We start from the raw sequence: 19634 nt of genomic DNA, 5'->3' as shown, positions 1-19634 counted from the left end.
GTTTTTTCGTCACTGAGGTGACTCACCAGATCTATGAAAACTTGACCTGAGATAAGAGTCAGACATGTTTGAGATGATTTATTACTTTATTCTGAAAGAGGCACATTGTCCCCCAATATCATATTGTTTAATAATAGTACAATAACTACACCCTATTCGATGGTTTAACATATATTACGCCCATATTTTGCTAGTTGCGTTGTATTTTTTGCGAACCACAAGACTAAACAGGTCACGAGAATATTATGCGTCTAATTAGCATGTAAGAAACGAGTCCTACGAATTCCCTTAAGAACGATTGATATATATCCATGCCTCGAAGCAGAGGATGAAGACAGAAATCAAATAAATCAAGAAGAAGAAGTTTGATAAGGAATATCTCTTAACCTTGAAAATGACCTTGTCATGCTAATGACAGAAGCAATGTACCCTGAGGAAAAAAAAAGGGGCGTATTCTTTGACTAATCAGAGTTCTACAGATTACGAAACGTCTAAAAAACATTTCAGATAGACAGTGTGGAAATGAATGTCTCGAGATCAATAGGCATTCTGCGCGATGGTGACAAAAAACAAGCAATAAAGAAGACAGAGGAAATATAGTCACTTACGATTCCTTCACGATATCAATAATTTTAAGTTTAAAGTTAACGCCAAAGCTCACTTAAAATAGGAGATAATTCCTTTTCCCTCGACTTCTGTTGCTCTGGCGTCAAAAACTTGAAGCCTTTTATCTCACCGAGACATTTTACAGCCCCACAGTTGCAACGAAATCGCTCTGCAACTTCATATTCTGTCACATTGTAGTCAAACGTGATGTCCTCGCCTCTCTTGATATCACGAGCAGCCACCATGTACCAAAAGACATCCTGGTCGTCAGCCAAGATTGGATGGACATCTTTGCGTTTTTTGTAGATGAATTTTGTTTTGCTGTCACAGGAATGATTCATGTACCTGATCATCCCTTCAGGGTCCACATGCTTGTTTTTTCCAACTTGTACGGTGTATCTGGTAGCCTTCTCGCTGACTCTACCCCAGAGATCAGTCAGGAAGGAACCTTCTTTGATGTCTTCTTTTGCCCGGCAGGATAGGAAATTATTTGCGACCTCAACGACTGCCAATCTTTTAGAATGCATCCTTTACTAGCAACTGAGTAAGAAGGAAGTTACCTATGAACATAACATATCATCTCCTATAGGAAATTTACAACGGCTTGAGGGCAATTTTGCAATTGTATGAAGTTCAAAATCGAACGAGTGCGCACCTCGAGATCGACTTCAAATCAAAAGAAGCGATCAGGGGCAAAAATCAGCTCGATTAATGGATAAATCGCACTGCTGAAAGCCAATTGTATCGCAACGATCACTAGTACCTTAAAAATGGATGTAACATATCGTGAAGCCGCACGAAAAAACAACCAAATCTAGAGCCATATTTTTTTTCCCGATTTAAAAGACAACTCGATGCATATTAACTCTCTTAAGTGACGAGACGTAGCTCCTTGACTATATCCGATGTTTCAAACAAACCTATGGTAAAACAACTGAGCAGTTACGTTCTCTTGTTTCGTTTTTGTTTCTTTATCAGATGCGAACAAGGGCGTAGCCTCATTAAAGTTAGTCAGTCAGTTTCTTCAGTATGATATTATTCAGTTCTCAGTTTGAAAACTAAAAACATGTTGTTCATTTGGTTCTCGATAAAAGGAAAATAGGCCTAGTTTCCTGTAAATGTGAATATGCATCGTGTAACATGTTTATGAGTATATATGTATTTGAATAAAGTATTATTATTATTATTATTATTATTATGGGTGACAAGAATATCATAAAACATATGCTTGGTTTTGACCTTAATCCCTAACAGTTTTGTTTTTTAGAAGTTCCTTTAGTTCTCGTGGTGGTGTTTCCAAGATAAACCTTCATAAGTATCGACTCTCGTGATGTTTAAGACACTCGTGATGTTTTTCTCCTGATATTTCCTCTCATTTTCGAATTTCTTCGTGATTGGCAAACACCTGAACTGAACCATGACCGACAAGGGCCAAGTAATTCTCACAGAAAATTTTTAAAAGATCTTAAAGAAGTGCAATGAAAAGTTTGTATACACTGTTTATGAGATGTATCATGGAAAAGAACCAACCTGAACTCTTAAACAGACTCCGTTCCCGCAAAAATTTTGGCTTAGTCACTCCTTTCTTTTATTCTGCACATTCTAAAGTTGTTTCACACCTTTGTTCTCTATATATATCATCGATGATCTTTTTCTCATTTGCATTTGATAAAAATGACCTGAAGCCACCTATGCGTCATGTTCCGATGGGATTGCTCTAGGTAGTATTTGCTCGAAAATACTACCTAGCCGGAAAAACGAGACATATTTATGAAAAATGGTAACGAAAGTAGGGATGTACTCGACGACTCACTAAAGCGTTACCGTGGCCCGTAGGCAGAGATAGGAAAATACTGACCGGGTAAAGAACCAATCAGCTTGCAGGATTCGTTACCGTGCCCTCTAAAAAAAATAAAAGTAGAAACGTGTTATTTTTAATTTTTCATTAAAGCGCTTTGTAGATATATTAAACCCCTAAGGGTTCTGTATACCTTTTCAAAATAGATTTTTTTAAATGAATTTGTTACAACTTTTAAATGACTTACTCTCAAGAAGCTTCCTCTTTGCGCAGGTTGGTTTGAGGCGGAAAACGTCAGTTGTTCCCAGCACGAGATAAAAAGATTGACTGAGATTAAAAGTAAAAATTTCCCATAAAACATGTGATAACGAGATATTTTGTAAAAAAAAAAACTTAGGATAAAGAGCAATCATTCGGGTTCTTTCGGAAAGAATTTCGTCGAGTTTAAAAAATAAATATGTTATTTACCGGCTAAGGGTCGGTCCGTATGGTGAAAAACTGTGACCTCAGTCTTGAAATGCCAAGACCTAAAATAAATATTTTTCTTTCCAATCAAATTTGCGATTTTGTCCCGCTAAAATCAGTCAGTACATAATGCATTTCAAATCCTTCCCACTGATGTATAGTTGATGGTGGTTACGCTTTCAAAAATATACATAAAACAATTACTCAGTTCTGATTGGTTAAGATAAATGCAGTTTTCAGGTGATTCAGTACAGAAGAGAGTAAACTCTGTGCAGAAGAGGGTTAATTCAGTGCAAAGAAAGTAAAAAATCAGACATTTTGACTGGTCAATAATCAGAGAAACTCACAGACAGCCAATCAAATGCGAGTTTTGGATGTCGCAACAAAATTTGAAAAAAAGAAAAAAACAGCTCAAACAACGAAACAATGTAAAACGCACTGCTTTTTGGTTATCGGTTTGGAAAAAGTGGTGTTTACAGAAGGGAATTGCCAAGGAAATCGAAAATTACGAACCGAGCCAGCTTAACACTTTGCTCGAGCGATTCAACACCGAAATTAAAAACAAACATGGTTAAACCTCGGAAACGACGATTCCATTTCATCGAAAGTGATTCGGACACAGAGTGAACAATTCATTGAACTGTTAAGCCGGACTTCGATTTTTTTTGCGGCTTAAAGATGTGAAGATATTATTGCATATTATTGTTTTGATCGTGCGCGGTTGTTTTGACCGAACGCACGATTTGAATAAATAATTTTTTCACTTGATGCGCGCGCTTTGCTTATGCTTAATCATGATAAGCCATCTCGTATTTTTACATGTATATTATTAACACGTCATCACGTGATTTTTCTCGTGCAATTTAGAATAAATAAGCACTTGTCAATTTTTTCAAAGACCACAAATTGCACTCGCCCTACGGGCTCGTACAATTTTGTTAGTCTATAAAAATTTTACTCGTGCTTTTTTATTCCAAATTGCACTCGAAATCTCTCAGCCAAGGAATGACAATGCCATGAATAAGTCATTCTAACTGTTTGAATGAAATGGAATACGTTTAGATCAGCTTTGTTAAACTTCACAAGTAATTTCTATTTAAAACCATTGAATAATCTTCCTTTAAACCAATAGCACTCGAGTTCATCCGATAGGTGTTAATAGTAAATTGTGCTTAGCAGGCTAATTGCTTGGAAATTTAAAAAAAATGTCCATAGGTGTATTCATTTCTCTCTATTGCCACTATAACTAAACGGTTCACTGATTGCGAGCTTTTTGCACGCAATTAGCACACCATGATCAGTTTCAACTACGCTCATTTGTGTACTTTATGTGTTGGTATCCCACACATAGCTGAAGGTAAAGTAGTGAAGTAAAGACGGTTCTTTTTGCCCACTTATATCGTAGTTCCTTCTAACACAGCAGTGCCAGCATATCAGGACATATACCACCCAAATATTATGTTCTCAGGCTTTAGTCAATAAAAGAATAAAGTCCTAACGTGGATTAAAAATAATCCTGAAAAGTACTTACCAAAGGTCGGAATCAAAGTAAATGACGATTCTAAAAGAATCAAACGCCGTTTGACAAATGACTCGGAAGGGTGAACCTTACAATAAAAGGGCGTCAAATACAAGGTAAGTTTTAGATCCGTTTGACAAATGACTTGGAAGGGTGACCCTTACAACAGAGGGCGTTAAATACGTGGCAAGATTTAAATCAGTTTGATAAATGAGTTTAAAGGGTAAACTTTACAATAAAGGGCGTTTAATACGTGGCAAGTTTTAGATCAGCCGACAATTGTCTTTTTGATTCATGCATCAGTGCAATTGCGATTGCCTAAATTGCAACGCCATTTGAAGCCCATTAGTAACGGGCTCCTGACAAATACCGTACTTTCTCGATTTAACGCCCCCAGCGTTTCTTTAGAAATTAGCAGTTTGGACTCGTCGTTTTTTCGAGGTCGGCGTTTAATCGAGAAAATACGGTACTGTCATATGGACACGTGGTTTCCTTGAAAATCATACCGATTGAAGACTGGTTAAAAACTTATTCTCGTGTCCAGGCCGAATTGGCTCTGAAACGGGTTTATACCTGTATAGAATGAACTAGTCTCCTACCCAGATCTTCCACGGCCAAGCAGTTGTACTCGGTAGGATCTACCTTCTCGTTTACATGGTTTAAGATAAATATTGTTTCAGCATTTAATGCCTCAGGAGTTTTACTCTGGTCATGCGAAGTTCATGAGACCATATGGCTCATATCACTTTAACTTGTTTTCATTTGCTTTGAGAATAACATTCAGCCCAGCTGATCGGTTTTCATCTGTTTAAATGAAGTTATTTGAAATTGTTGGACTGTTGGTGTTAGGTAACTGATGTCGCTCGCGCAAACGGAGGCACCAGGGGGCTGATTAGACTTTTTATTCAGTCTCTGAGTCCCAGTCTCTCTCTTTCAGCCCTAACTACACGCTCTTAAATATCCCATCGATAGGCATGTTTAGACTTTCGGGACGACCGACTTTGGCAGCGTAAACAAATTTTCAGAACGCTAACGCAAAAAATTCCACGACATATTCGAAATAAACGGCAAAGTACTTGAAAAACAAACAATTTTCAAGAACTAAAACCTGAACAAAATTTCCCGTCGAGGACTCTAAGCAAGGACAAACCCAAACACGATTAGCAGTGACGATTATCGCACGAAAATTGAGCCCTTTTATAACGGTCAAGGACTCGTCACTCAAGGTAAAAATAAATGTGCGGTCTTGCAGCACATAACAAACCAAGGCTCAAAAGACTCGCACAAGGATTTCAAGATAATCTAACAGGCCTAAACAATTCCCAAACACTGAGAGAGAACATTCCAAATTTTAATAGTTGCCAAACACTTCTAATTTTAGAGGTTCATAACAAAATTATTTATTTGAGTAATGGTGATAACGAACTGAACTCACACAAGGGAAGCAATCAATTTTGGACGGAATCACGCCGAGCAAACAAGCAAGTAGCAAAACTTTAAGCCTCGCTGAGTTCATGAGATTGAAATAAATGGGACCTCTGGTGCGTTTAAATTTATAAGTATTTTTTTTATAGTCAGAATAATCAATAATATCACTCAAACACATTTGACGGCTTCATTGCAGCGGGGAAATTAAGAAATGAATCGGCTGAGTCTAGCAGAACCTAGAAAATCGCTGAGTACCGTCTATTGTCATTTATAGCGCAGGTCCTTCAAAGTCCTTCTGCTAAGAGTAATAATTATATCTTTCACCTCCAGGGGACAACTAATATTTGGAATTTCTGTACTTCACTAATTTGACTGAACTCCAAAACCAAAGCCTGTGTTTTACTTAGCCGTCGAGTAACAATAACAATTTTTTTAGGAACTTACAACTTCTGTGCACACCAAAATATGACAAGCTACACTGAAACACTGGACCATGATAGTTGTGAACTTCTTGTGAAGTGTTTTCATGTCTAGTCAAGCGAAAATTGCCAAAAAAAAAATTAACTAGTTTTTATTCGCACCGTCTTCCACCTCAAACTGTTGAATTTGAACAGGCGGATAAAGCTTTGTTTATGAGAATTAATGCGCGGAAAGCCAAGTCGTTCGTTCCGTCATAAAAGTGAAGAGAAAAGAGAGAAAGAAGCTCTGACGAATATACACTACTTAATTGCAGAATAGACAATGAAAGAATACCATGGTCACGAATGGTGAAGATTAATGCAAATTGCAAGCAAAGTACAGGTTAAGTTTTTTAAGATCCCGAAAAACTGCCAAATGGCTTCATCTGTGATTAACTTTTTCCTGATCAACAACACAAAACTTCAGCAGATCACAACATCTGATTAACTGGTTAATTGCCCTCAACTATCTCCATCCGCCCTCACAGTCAATTTCTTTACATCTACCTGCTTTTTAAATTCCACCTATAAGCTCGATCGACGCGTTGTGTTGGCACTTCCCAGTGTCAGATCTACAAAAAGAAATATTCGTTATCAAGTGAACTTCCTTATCAATAACACTGTTTATCAATAAAGGGCAAAATTACTGAGCGCTGATTGGTTGAGAGAGAGGGCATTTTTTTCTTAATCGAGGGCATTTTTAGTAATCAAGAGAGGGCATGATTACCTGTTAATGATTGGCTAATCCGTTGCATAGCAACCGTTCGTTATCTTGAGTTCAAGTTTTTGTTGCAACAATGGCTTGTCGTTTTATTGAAGCGGACGACGAATTAATTGAACTTTTGAAATGCGAAATTAATTGACACAGTTTTGGAGAATAAAATTTCATTGAATCGATTGGTCAGTTCAATTTGATTGATGATTTGCCGTAGCGCTAAACAGGCTTCCCAGATAAAAATAGACTGCGCGCGTGATTTTCCTTCGTATAAATTTTGCCCTTTATTGATAAACAAGTAATCCCATGAGACCTCGTACTATTAAGGATTAATTGCACGAGAGTTTTCAAAATTTTCCAAAATTGCCCGAGTCGAAGATTACATATACAAAATAACGTCAAGTGGTAATGGGAAGTTTGAACGAACCGGCTCATCTACAAGCTTTGACACCAGCGACTCATTCAGACATATCCTTGGTATAATTAATAATAATTAAGACACGACTTTATAACCCCATGCGTAGTATGACATTTTATGGCATAAATAAAAGTTCGTAATGGAGAAGGCGTAAGAATCATTGTGTGATAATCAAATATGGGCTAATTTCGAGGACTTGATCTGTCCTATGTTGCCCTACTCTACTAACTCAGGCTAAAAATCGATATTCAGCGCGAAATCAACCAAATATGCCATCGACAATTTGCATCTATGATGACGTCAGGGACATAATTCTTAGTCTGTTGTTTTGACTCCGTATTTGTGGCCCTCCTGAAAGGAAAGCGACAGAGCCTTTACTTGGACAAAGCAGCATTATCCGCGTGGTTGAGATTTGGCGGATCTGGTGGCTGCATCTTGATTAGATCGCTCGAAGGTGGACACACTACTTAAAAAAATGAAAGTTTAAGGTACTGTAAACCATCGAAGAGGTTTGTTTCACACCGAAGGCACGAAAAGAATAGACGAGTTCACCATGGTTTAATTATGTTACTCGTGTGTCGAGCTTAATGATTTGCTAAGCTGTCATGATCTCCCATGAGCTGAAAAGATCATCATGTTTGATCTTTTACCCTCCTTATCCAAGCCATTTTTTAAGTGTGTGGCGTCTCGCTGCTAATTTTGTTCTTGTTTGGCTGGAAACCGCTATTGGGCGTGTTGTTTCTTTTGATTCTTTCACTGTATTTAAGGTAATTTTTATTATCAACTGAGTTGACTACCGTAAATTGGCCACCGTAAAGAATTTAAAAGCTGAACTTTTCGAGCGTTAGCCCTTCGTCTATCGCTCTTACGAAGGGTTTACGTTCGAAACAATGGCCAATTTACGCTATTAACACAGTTGATAATACTAAATGACCATGTTATACTCTCCCACCGACGTAGCACCACAGTTTCTTTAGAAACTTACCCCCTCTATTTGTCTTACGTTTTTAGTTAAGCTCAAGACAGAATGGTAAACCGATAGGATACCCGTACTCAAATTGGTTTCGTGTTCGAAAAGTCTCGAATTTTCCTTTTCCCTGCGTAGTGTTCCTGGCCATAGCTACTCAGTCAAGCTCAGGTAATGTTATTTTGATTCATAGCCGACGCTTGAGTGTCGTAGTAATCAGGTATGGAAATAAGCCACGCGCTAGTCAGCTACATACTTGTACCTCTCACTGTGGTTGAACCCTGTTGGCTGGGGTTACTTCTTGGTTGGGTGGGTGACCGTAAGTAGTATCACGTGTTGTTGACTCTTTTTCCCTTGTCTTTATTCATTGAATTTATTATTTTTAATGTAAAACCAGAGTGACTGTGGATATACATATCATGGTAACCCCTCTAGGCGTCATGTTCGATCACAAAGAGGATCGCAAACAGAACGTATAGTTTCTCTTTTTCAGGTGTCACAGCCTTATCACTTGTCTACACTGTCCAACTCTCAGTGGACACGTTACAATATGGTGTTAAGCAGTGCGCTGAAGTTGAGAATTACAAGACATCTGCAGAATGCGTTATCGCTTACACTAACATTGAACAAGAATCTGGGTATGAGTGTCAACACCAGCCTCCGCCGGAAAACTGGCCACAGCTTGGTCAAGTGAGAAAAGAGAACCTTGGTTTAGTTTATTACGAAGTTGGACTAAAAATTCTTAAGGATGTCTGCTTTACGGTTGATTCACACGAAAAAATTGGAATTGTTGGTCGCGCCGGAGCCGGCAAGTCTTCACTGCTTTCAGCCCTGTTCCGCATGCCTCAATCGACTTATTATTATTATTAAAAAATATTTAGAGAGGGAGCCCAGCTCGCCATAGCGGTTTTCAGTGAGGCCCTCAAAATTAACAACATATAAAATAAATAATCGCGTAATTAATAGGTAAAAGCATAACAAAGGGAACTATGAAATATCTAAAACATGATATAAACAGAAAATAAAAAAATCGATGAACAAGAGATGATACACTAAACGACCATTAAGATTCAAAAAGTTTAAGCAATGAAATTTGAAAAGCATCATAAGGTAGACATCTCATGTCTTCTGGAAGGGAATTCCAGTCTGTCAATGCACTATGAAAGGATCTGAGTAGACCCCAGTTCGTGTTTGATCTAATAGATCTAATATTTTCCTTGCAGCGAGTGTTATGGCTATGATAGTCTGTGCCTTGAGTAATCATACTGTTTCTTGCACCGTCATTTATAAGTTTATGCATAAAAAGACACCGTTGCATTGATCTTCTGGATGATAGATTGATCCAGTTCGTATCCAGAAGTGATAGAGTTGAAGAGGAAAATGTCGCTCGATCCAGTACTAACTTAGCTGCTTTATCTGAAGAACTTGAATAGAATCCATTAAAACTTTGTTATTTTTATCACCCCATACGATACTTGCATATTCGAGAATAGGAATGACCATTGTTGACACATAGATCCTCCTTGCATAAACTGGGAGAAGATGCTTGATTCGTTTTAGCACACCTAGTTTCTTTGCTATTTTTCTTTGTAGTTGTTCAATATGGTCATGCCAAGTAAGATGCTGGTTTATGATCACTCCGAGATACTTGAATTTGGTAACGTTCTCTAGTTGATCATTATTGGCTACAAGGGCTATGTCATTAAACTGACTTAATTTGTCACGTCCTCCATTGACCATAAACTTCGACTTAGTAACATTTAGTGTCAGCTTATTGTTATGTAACCAAGATGTAATAGCTGCCAAGTCTGCATTGAGCTTTGATTGCAAATTGGTTGGCGAGTTCTCACGACAATAAAATGCCATGTGATCAGCAAACATCAATCTACCAATATACACCAAGAATAGCAATGGCCCCAGAATGCTACCCTGCGGCACTCCCATGGTGACTTTAACTGGGGGGGGGGGGGGGGGACGACAATGCATTTACACGCATTGTTTTTTGAACTCGACCAGTGAGATATGAGCGGAACCATTCTAAGCTTTTCCCTGCTATTCCTAGCAGAGCAGATGATCGACAGTGTCGAACGCCTTGCGAAGGTCCAGGAACACTGTTCCCGTCACGCATCCTTTGTCCATATTTTCTAGGACTTGATCTGTAAAGTCGATTAGGGCAGTGGAAGTTGAACGCTTTAGTCGGAAGCCAAACTGTGATTGTGATAATAGTCTGTTTACTTCCAAAAATTAACTTAACTGAATATGCGCTGATTTCTCTATGATCTTGCTTATAGTTGGTAAGATTGATATTGGTCGATAGTTGTCCTTTATTGACTTATCTCCATCTTTAAATAATGCAATGACTTTTTCACACTTCCAGACCCTTGGAAATACTCCATCACTGAAGGATTTATTGATCAAACCAGTTAGTGACTGGTCAGGTGATCACTGATGGGATAAATATTAGCACTGTTGACCTTCAAAGATCTCGTCGAACAATGTCAGTTATTACGCAGAATCCTGTTCTGTTTACCAGCTCATTGCGCATGAACTTGGATCCTTTAGAGGAGCACGACAACAGGGATCTCTGGAATGCATTGGAAAAAGCGAATTTGAAGAACATGGTGGAAATGTTGCTGCGACAGTTACACAAGGAGATTTGCGAATGCGGAGCAAACTTTAGTGTCAGTGAAAGACAACTACTGTGCTTGGCCCGCATTTCATTAAAGAAAAACAACAAAATTGTGATGGATGAAGCAACAGCAAACGTCGATTGGAAAACTGATCAGGTGATTCAAGAGACAATACGCAAAACATTTAAACGTTGTACCGTGATAACAATTGCACATCGATTGAGCACTACAATACCTGCGATCGAGTTTTAGTGTTAGAAAACGGGCAAGTTGTTGAATATGACAAACCGGGAAATTTACTGCATAATGATTGTAGCCAGTTTTCGAGACTTTATCATGGCCTGGAGAGCAGACTATGAAACGAAGCAAGAATTTTAACTCAACAACCGAAAAAAGTAGTCTTTCAATATCACAAACTGAGGTAAACTTTCATTTGTGATTGGGACGCACATGCATTAAATCGGACTTATTTCTTGTCTGCATGTATTACAAATAGTAAAATCATTCCTACTGTTGCAATAATGCGATTGGCGTACCACGCATTTAGCTCCCAGGGCCCGCCATTACTGTGCAAAGGCTAACAGTTTTGCAATTTCTTGGAGGTTCTGGGCGCGCAGTGATGAGAACATTCGTATGTATCCTATCAATTGTCCGTTTCATACAATCACTGCAACAGACAAGCCAAGCTTAATGTTTTACAAAATATTCTGGTTTTATCAACTGCATTGTTATTGTTGATTGGCCACTGTGAAGAGTTTCTAAAGCTGATGTTTCAAGCATTAGCCCTTCATTAACTCAGTTGATAAAAGCAAATTGACTTATAATACCCCCCTCCCCACAGATGAAGCACCATAGTTTCTTTACCCCCACACCACTGATGCAACACCAGTTTCTTTACCCCCCCCCCCACCAATGCAGCACCATAGTTTCTTTACCCCCCTCCCCACCAATGCAGCACCACAGTTTCTTTACCCCTCTCCCCACCAATGCAGCACCATAGTTTCTTTACCCCCCTTCCCACCAATACAGCACCATAGTTTCTTTACCCCCCTCCCCACCAATGCAGCACCATAGTTTCTTTAACCCCCACCACTGACACAGCACCAGTTTCTTTACCCCCTTCCCCACCAATGCAGCACCATAGTTTCTTTAACCCCCACCACTGACGCAGCACCATAGTTTCTTTACCCTCCCCATCACCGATGCAGTACCATAGTTTCTTTAGAAACTTACCCCTTTGAATTTTTTACGAAAGGTTTGACAAATTGACAAATTTTTTTTCCACCTTAATAAGGATTCATTTTGAGCCAGCCCAATATATAAATCCCATATTGCATTATATATCCTATTTATCCACTTGTCAAAGGCTAATCAGGAATGAGGAATTTTATTTGGTGTGTAATAGGATGATTTACATGACAGCCAACCTTAAATTTTTTAATTCTTTTTTCATCTATTTACACGATGTAAAATGGTTTTTTTTTTTTTTTTTTAAAAGTTAAAACTTTAAGGGAATACTAGGCCAAAAAACAGGTTGTCTTGCATCACACTGTCTGTCATAATTCAGCTGAAGTGATGCTTCAAGAGCCGTGATCTTGGAGGCATGTTTTCCATACAGTGTTTTCATCTCCTCTTTTCTCTTTAAACCCGGCTGTTCTGTTGGAGCACTAGTGGTAGTATTCAAATGGACTGAGCCAACTGATTTATGAAAAAAAGGATGACTAGATTAAAAAGTGGAACAAATTTTTTCAATGTGGGAGATGGTGAAGCCTAATATTTAGTGCACTGTTTTCATGGTCAAGACTTTTGGGCTCTAGAATTGACCATGTCATTGTGCTGTGTTCTTGGGCAAGGCACTCTGTTAACATTCGGAATGGGTGCAATCTTTCTTCTAGCCACCTCCCATCTTCTTTTTGCCAGCCTACGTGCATTCCTCCATGCAAATGTGAGTCATTGCTCAATCCTCTGTGAAAACAGGGAGGAAGGACAAACAACTCACCACAACATGCAGGAATGTGAGCAGGTCAACACAAAGAAAGTGAGAATGGTTGTTGAGACAAATTATGGTCCCCTCCATGGGTAAGTGATTTTTTAAGTAATACTTACCAAGCCTCTCACCACCAAAGAATGCCATTGGATTCTAGGAAACTGTCTAAAGCCTGACAAATTATGTGGTAATTACTTTTATTACATTCAATTTGAAATCACATGTAATCCTTGCAATCTGATTGACTCTAACCAGTGCAATTCATTAACAAATTGCAACATTTTATGCTATACATCGCATCTTATCCCCAGCCAATGAGATAGCTTTACTTGAACACTAGAACCAATCAAATTTCAAGGCTTGTTTAAAGAAATCAATAAAATTGCAGGAAAATGGAAGACACCTTTTGCAATTTTTTTACAAACCAGCACAACATATAGGATCAATAAACTATTGGTAGTGACTACAAAAAACTTGTATTGACTGAATCAATTTTGTGATTTCAAAATAGATGTAATAAAGTGGTAATTGTACTTCATTGATCTGAAATCATACTTGTAATTGCAAATCAAACTTACCCTGTGCACATGTTTGATTTTGAAACCATGAATATGATTACAGACCAAATTGCACTATGTTCAGTTCAATTACCATTATATATCAATTACTGAGCTATTTCCAGAGATGCATGCAATAAAGAAAATGGTTAAAATTCGTCAAAATTGTTGAATCTGCTAAGCTGATTTCACTTTGACAAATTTGATAAAAAATTAACCAAAATCCTCAAATCTACCATTTCCATTACTGCGGGCATTTCTGCATTTCTCAACATAAGTGCTACTTCACAAAGTAGGATAAGCTCCTACAGAATGCGCCACTCGGCGCACTTCTTCACTTTGTAGACTTGACATGACTTAATCTTTTACATGCTTCTATGAATGATCAGTATACACTCACCTTCAATGTAATCATCATTCTCTTCCAATAGTTCTTGCTTCCCTAGTAAATAGCCAGACAATATGAAATTAAGAAAGAAAGTGCCATATCTCCAGTCACTTCATGCCAAAGAAACCAGAATAAGTTGGATGTTCTATTTGGCTCCTGTGCAGACTTTACTTTTATTATTCTAGTTGGAATGTCTTTTGTCAACCCAGGGATGTAGCTAAAGTTTTTAACTGGCGGGAATCTTGCAATGATAGGTGGGTATTTGGGCCGAAGGCCCACTCTAGCATGCCTTTGGCACACTATACCTAGATTTGAAGGTGTAAACAAATGAAATAAATAAATAACAATCTTCTGACAACATTTAAAAACATTTTGGAGAAAGAAGTAGTGCTTCACAGCCGGAAAAATTGCATTCACAGCCAGGTAATTTTCCCGGCTTCCAGCTATTATCTACATCCCTGTAACCAATGTTTCATCATGTTTTGTGCACAGTTTAAAGAGGGGAGGCAATGTGGGAATGGGAAGGAGGCACTGTGGGAGTAGGGGGGGAGGCAGTGTGGGAGAATACATAGAAGGGAGCCAAAGTGGGAGTAGGGGGGAGGCAACATATTGACAACAAAATTCTTGTTGCAATATCAATACCTTATCCAGAAAAAAGGTAAAAAAAAATTGGAAAAATATGTAAGCCTAAGTGTCTCATCTTGATTTAAAACAAATTCTCTTTAAAAAAATCATACAAGGACAGGAAAGATCACTAAAGGGGATAGATTTCAAACACATCTTAGAAACCAAAGGAAAACAAAAAACTAACTCTGCTCTCGCTCTTGTCTGTGTCTCTCAGATTGTTCCAAAAACTTCCTGAAGTTTTCATCAACTTCCATTTCAACATCACTGCTCTCATCGCTATCATCATCATCTTCATTGACATCATCAGTACCACAGCCATCATTCACACTGTTACTATATGCACCTTTACTACTACCAGATATAAGATCTCCCTTGAAAATTAAGTCAGGGTGATTTTCACCACCCACTGAATGTTCGCCTTGTGATCGTGGCCATGGTGTTCCACGAAAATAAATTGATTCTGCACAATCTCCGCACGGGTACATTTGACCTTTCCGAGTCTCTAATCCACTTTGATTCTGGCAGCATTCACACTCATCTTCCACGATCGCACTCTGCTCCACACACTCACAGTTCTGATCTTGTACTTGAGCATGTAAATTATACAAGTACGTGTTCCACCACCAGAGCGACATTTGATAACAATAGTTTGCATTTACTAAGGCACATGAAGCGAAACCCTCGTTTCTCAAATTAGGATTTTTTCCATTATCATGCTCATGACTGTTTTTATCATCCGGTACATTTGCCATCACTCCTAATGACTACCACGCGAATAAGATGGATGATACTCAAAATTTGCCTCACATCTCGACCGCCATTTTGACAAAAGCTATTCTTCCTTGGTCTTGTGGGTAATTCGAGTACGTTGTATTCTGGCCAGCGGGTTATACAAACATAAATAAAATGGCCGCTCAGAGTTCACACGTGTGCGATTTTGAAGGATGCGGAAAAACGTTTGGTAAGGAGATCCGACTGGTTGAACACAAGCGGATGCATACGGGGGAGGTATAAAAACTCTTTTTGTTTTCCTTTTTCAAAGAAGATGGTTAAATTACCACAAGATACAGATAAATCACGAGAATACTTAGCGCGAACAATTGGAACGTTTTGGGTACGTTTCGCGCGCATTAATTAGATCATGAAAACAACATTTTTAGATTTGATTTTTGCCTAGTTACCTGGATTGATGAAATTTTTTCCTTTTAATTTAAAATGACTTTTATTTAAGGCCCATGGAATTTTTTTTAAAATCGGATCTCTGTGAAAATTAAAGCTATCTTTCCAATCTTAGAATATATCGTAATTTGTTGGCGATTAGTTGCTTTTTTACCGTCTACTGATCTAATGTCGTCGAAATTTGAATGCAGGGATATCCATGAGCCACTCAATTTGATATGATGATACTGCAAAACCCTGCTGCTTCTTATGTTACTAACGAGAATGTGATGTGTAAAGAAACAATATCTGCCCTTTGATAGTTTCCAGATTCTCAACACCCCCCTATTCACGTTATATTAATACTGTTAGGAGGACTTGTTTCTTTTTTTCTCCTGGGAGTGAAAGGGTTGAGGAGACGATTGCTGGACTATATTGTAAGGGTCTGCTTATTCATGTAAGCCAGTGGCAGATTCTCACCGTACAGTTTTCTTAAAATATGTATAATTTCAGAGACCATGTGTATGCCCCCATGAAGGATGTGACAAATCATTTGTGAGATCTGTGCATTTAAAAAGGCACTTGTTATCACATGATGGAGAAAAATTGTTCAAGTAAGTTCCTAAATTAGAAGTGCCGAATAGGCAAGTGTTGTGAAATCCAAAGACACTTAAATTTTACCAATTAAAATGAAACAATGGTAACTTGTTGGAATTGATATAAGTATACTTAGTTCTGAAACATGAACAGAAGAGTTGTGATAGTTTGAAGGTGAAGTTTTATAGGGGTGAATTGTTTAATGGGTGAACTGGTTTGTTTGTATTCTAAGCAGCATAATGAAACTTTTCTGATGAATCTCAGTAGTAAACCTTATCATAGTCAAAGTGACAGAATGGAAAAAATGTGGTGCTTTGACTGAAAGCCTTTCAAGAAGGGTTGGATTGTAGTGACTGACAGAAGACAAACTTAAATCACTTTTACAAGGTGACAAGCACTGACTTACCATCCCAACCTATGGTTACTTTCTTTGAAGGGAATTTATAATACAGTCACTTGCATTTGAGAATGATAGCAAGGGGAAATATATGTAAATCAAGAGCTACTCACAAGTATAAGTGTTTTGGTTGTCTTAGATGCAGCCAATGTGATATGTTGTTTATAACAAAACACAATTCCAAGCGCCATGAACAGCGGGCTCATAATGGGCCCTTTAAGGTAAGTTGGTATCAAGCTTTGCATTTCAATCATGATGCAGTAGGGAAGCATGCCTCCAATAGTCACCATCTTTTATCACTGACAGATGTATACTAAGTTATTCCAATTATTTGAAAAACCCTGTTAAAGCATTCTGTAGGTAAGCCCTGTCAACAAGAGGAATTTAATTTCATGACAATAATGAGTTGGTGCAATCAGATCTGTACTATACTGGGATAAATCAATTAGACACATGGTAGCAAACAATATGGGCAATTTCAACACAACTTCATTTCACTAATCACTCTGGGTGCTTGTACAATTTACTGAGCATTATAGTAGTGCAGAGAATGGGATTAAGTCTTCACAGAACGCAAGCTTATCCCAGTCATCTCCTTTTGGCAGATAGGATCTTTGAATTTTTCCAAGCATTATTTTAGACTTACCTAATAGTTTCTTTTTTTTGCCAGCACTTACTTTATATTTGAAAGTCAAAATGGTTTATACCTATTGCCATAAACTATAAGAGATTGGGCAATAATTTTTAGGAAATCAAGTAGCTTTCCTCTGAAATTGTTTTTTTTTAAGTTTCATAACATATTTGCTTATGTCTGTTATTTTCTTAGTGCAATGTTGATGGTTGTGATGAACAATTTACTAAGTGTAACCAACTGAAAATTCATCAGCTGGTTCATACTTGTGAAAAGCCCTTTAAGTAAGTAGACCAAATGTCATTTCACAATTTTTTAAGGAAATTTATATTTTTTTGACTTGTGGATGAAAATCAAATAAGGCAATAATCCTTGCAGGTGGATTACAATTTAAGCAGAAAATTTATTGCAGAAAAGAAGCCTGGAAAAAAAAGGGCTTTTAGGTGACTCAAACCCGTGCCTGCCAGATACCAGTTGAGTGCCACTACCCTCTTACTTGGCCTAAAAAGCCAGAAGCTGAGTGCAAGGCAAATTTTTTAGAGAGCTCATCTTGCCCATAAAGATGAACCTTGTTAAAGAAAAAAACATTGTGTTGGTGTTATATTCTGTTTTCTAATTATTACATTATTGTTTCAGGTGTAAGGAGCGAGGTTGTTTGGCATGTTTTAATGCTCCAGGGAAACTGAGACGGCACCAAAAACGACATGATAAAGGTAAAGGTATATGTAAGGGTGGTTGTAAACAAAATGCAGAGATGCAAAACTTTGTTATTTTGTGATTTTTTTTTATTATTATTATTTGTCTTTGAAAGTAGGAATTATCATTTTAAAGTTATGTAAGATCCAAGTATTGAAGTTATCACAGGCTGGAGTATTATGGGTTGAGAATTCTCCATTACCCTTGGATCAACACTAGTTCTTCCTCCTTATTCTCATACTTTGGTTGGACACAGTTTTACTGCCTATGGCAACAATTGGTCGTGTGAGCCCTGTTTAAACCTGTATTCCTTTTCAAGGCTCTGATTTCTGCAACTGAGTTACTTTGACACTCTACTTTTGAAGAAAAACTATCTTTGACTGCATTTGTTGTTTTCTTACAGGCTCAGTGCCCTTCTTTCCAAGGTACAGGGATGATGCTTTTGCCCATGACTGGCTGCGGAAACATGTTTGTTCTCACAAATGCATTCTTTTCTGTGAGGGATAAAGTATGCAAATGTCTCTGGTAGGACAAGTGATTGGGTTTAAGGCCTTTGTGGCTTCACAGAGACTTGTACTTAGTTTCCTTTGTTGCTCTAGGAAAGCTTTCTCCGAGTGCCTTTCAATAGAATACGTCAATCAGTACAAAGCTTCAACATCATACCCCCCTCCCTGGGTAACCCCACTGGGCGTTTGAATTTCTAAAGATTGGTTTGTTCAAATTCCCACATTCCTTGTCAAAAAAAATAAAAGACATCTTATTCCATTAAGAGGACTTTACAATTCTGGTTCAAATACCCTGCCTCACCCAGGTAAGACTCAAATACCCCACCCTTGAGAAGGCCTTTTTTTTTCAAATGTCTACTTCTTGGGCACAGACTATAGTCAAGTGCCTGAGGGAGGCTGGGGGGGGGGGGGAGGGGAGGTATGTTGAAGCATTGAATCGATTGGCACAACAAAATCAAGGAAAAAAATCAAATTTTAACCTCCAACCAGTACCAGTGATTTTTTACCATTATGTGGAAAACTCATTAAAGTGCTGCAATAGTTGTGAGGAATAACACTATATTCTACTTCCAGGTTTAATTTTATTGTGTGCTGCAATTTGCACATTTCTAATATATTTTGCAAGTTAAAGAGTCTGTATTGATATCACTAAAATGTTATATCATGAATTGGGTTCATTTGAGTTCAACAAAACTAAGGGCATTGTAATTCCCAGAGACAGTTGCCGTTATAAATCATGGTCATTCTGAAAATTTTTATGCTTCATTTAAATTACTTCCCATGGAAATTTTGACTTGTACTATGTACATTTTACTGAATTTCTTCACATGTCAAGTACCCTGTGAGACATTTGTTCCCTATAAGCTATTTTAGAAGCCTGCAGAGGAGGCATAATTTTGGCAAGAAATTGAGTGCTTAGTATTTTCTTGGTGCATTTTATAGCTGCCATCTTTTGATTTTTATGGTAGCAGAAGGCTGGGGAGAGAAAGAAATTTGTATTGAGGGGGTGAATGGTGGTCAAAGTGAAAGAAGGGGGAAGGGGAGGGGCTTTTACCCAACCCTTTCCCCCATGGTCTACTCTAACTC

At 38.0% G+C, this 19634-nt stretch overlaps 4 protein-coding genes across 8 annotated transcripts in view; 2 read left to right on the top strand and 2 right to left on the bottom strand.

Annotated features, from left to right (window-relative positions):
* The window catches only part of LOC113667410 (ATP-binding cassette subfamily C member 4), a 29043-nt gene extending 17625 nt beyond the window's left edge, over positions 1-11418 (top strand). Inside the window, 4 exon segments of the mRNA XM_089191333.1 lie at positions 8419-8545; positions 8868-9225; positions 10803-11239; positions 11242-11418. Coding sequence (XP_089047459.1) covers positions 8419-8545; positions 8868-9225; positions 10803-11239; positions 11242-11363 — 1044 coding nt within the window. The 3' untranslated portion in view covers positions 11364-11418.
* Positions 68-7470, bottom strand: LOC149035784 (uncharacterized). 5 transcript variants are annotated; one of them, XM_089191427.1, is made up of 3 exons: positions 7417-7470; positions 6782-6846; positions 68-1166 (listed from the first exon to the last, which is right to left on the bottom strand). In XM_089191427.1, the coding sequence occupies exon 3, from the start codon at positions 1131-1133 to the stop codon at positions 645-647; it is 489 nt and encodes a 162-aa protein (XP_089047553.1). In that variant the 5' UTR covers positions 1134-1166; positions 6782-6846; positions 7417-7470; the 3' UTR covers positions 68-644. The 5 variants fall into 5 exon arrangements, with proteins under 5 accessions (XP_089047553.1, XP_089047552.1, XP_089047551.1 ...); XM_089191426.1 differs by lacking the exons at positions 6782-6846; positions 7417-7470 and adding an exon at positions 4401-4554 and having other exon boundaries at positions 68-1146; XM_089191425.1 differs by lacking the exons at positions 6782-6846; positions 7417-7470 and adding an exon at positions 4401-4536.
* A 954-nt stretch (positions 11419-12372) lies between the features above and the next one.
* LOC113667429 (gem-associated protein 8) lies at positions 12373-15430 on the bottom strand. The gene is made up of 3 exons (XM_027183253.2): positions 14748-15430; positions 13949-13990; positions 12373-12702 (listed from the first exon to the last, which is right to left on the bottom strand). The coding sequence occupies exons 1-3, from the start codon at positions 15313-15315 to the stop codon at positions 12503-12505; spliced, it is 810 nt and encodes a 269-aa protein (XP_027039054.2). The 5' UTR covers positions 15316-15430; the 3' UTR covers positions 12373-12502.
* A 34-nt stretch (positions 15431-15464) lies between these two features.
* The window catches only part of LOC113667441 (transcription factor IIIA), a 4785-nt gene continuing 615 nt past the window's right edge, over positions 15465-19634 (top strand). The window contains exons 1-6 of the mRNA XM_027183262.2: positions 15465-15571; positions 16235-16335; positions 16855-16936; positions 17542-17630; positions 17983-18059; positions 18446-19634. The exon at positions 18446-19634 is cut by the window's right edge and continues 615 nt beyond it. Of these exons, the coding sequence (XP_027039063.2) occupies positions 15470-15571; positions 16235-16335; positions 16855-16936; positions 17542-17630; positions 17983-18059; positions 18446-18549 (555 nt within the window). The 5' untranslated portion in view covers positions 15465-15469 and the 3' untranslated portion in view covers positions 18550-19634. The remainder of the gene's footprint in view (positions 15572-16234; positions 16336-16854; positions 16937-17541; positions 17631-17982; positions 18060-18445) is intronic.

The sequence above is a fragment of the Pocillopora damicornis genome, chromosome 13 (genome assembly GCF_964200805.1).
Source record: "Pocillopora damicornis chromosome 13, jaPocDami1.2, whole genome shotgun sequence".
NCBI classification, from domain to species: Eukaryota; Metazoa; Cnidaria; class Anthozoa; order Scleractinia; family Pocilloporidae; genus Pocillopora; species Pocillopora damicornis.
Note: the sequence above shows the minus strand (reverse complement) of the source record. Positions and strands in the feature narration are given on the sequence as shown.

Coding starts and splice junctions, on each gene's coding strand:
- LOC149035784 (XM_089191427.1), bottom strand. CDS start 1,133: ATGCATTCTAAAAGATTGGCAGTCGTTGAGGTCGCAAATAATTTCCTA.
- LOC113667429 (XM_027183253.2), bottom strand. CDS start 15,315: ATGGCAAATGTACCGGATGATAAAAACAGTCATGAGCATGATAATGGA. Junction 13,991..14,747: donor CAGACAAGAGCGAGAGCAGA/GTTAGTTTTTTG, acceptor GCTATTTACTAG/GGAAGCAAGAACTATTGGAA. Junction 12,703..13,948: donor GAATGATGATTACATTGAAG/GTGAGTGTATAC, acceptor TTCATAAATCAG/TTGGCTCAGTCCATTTGAAT.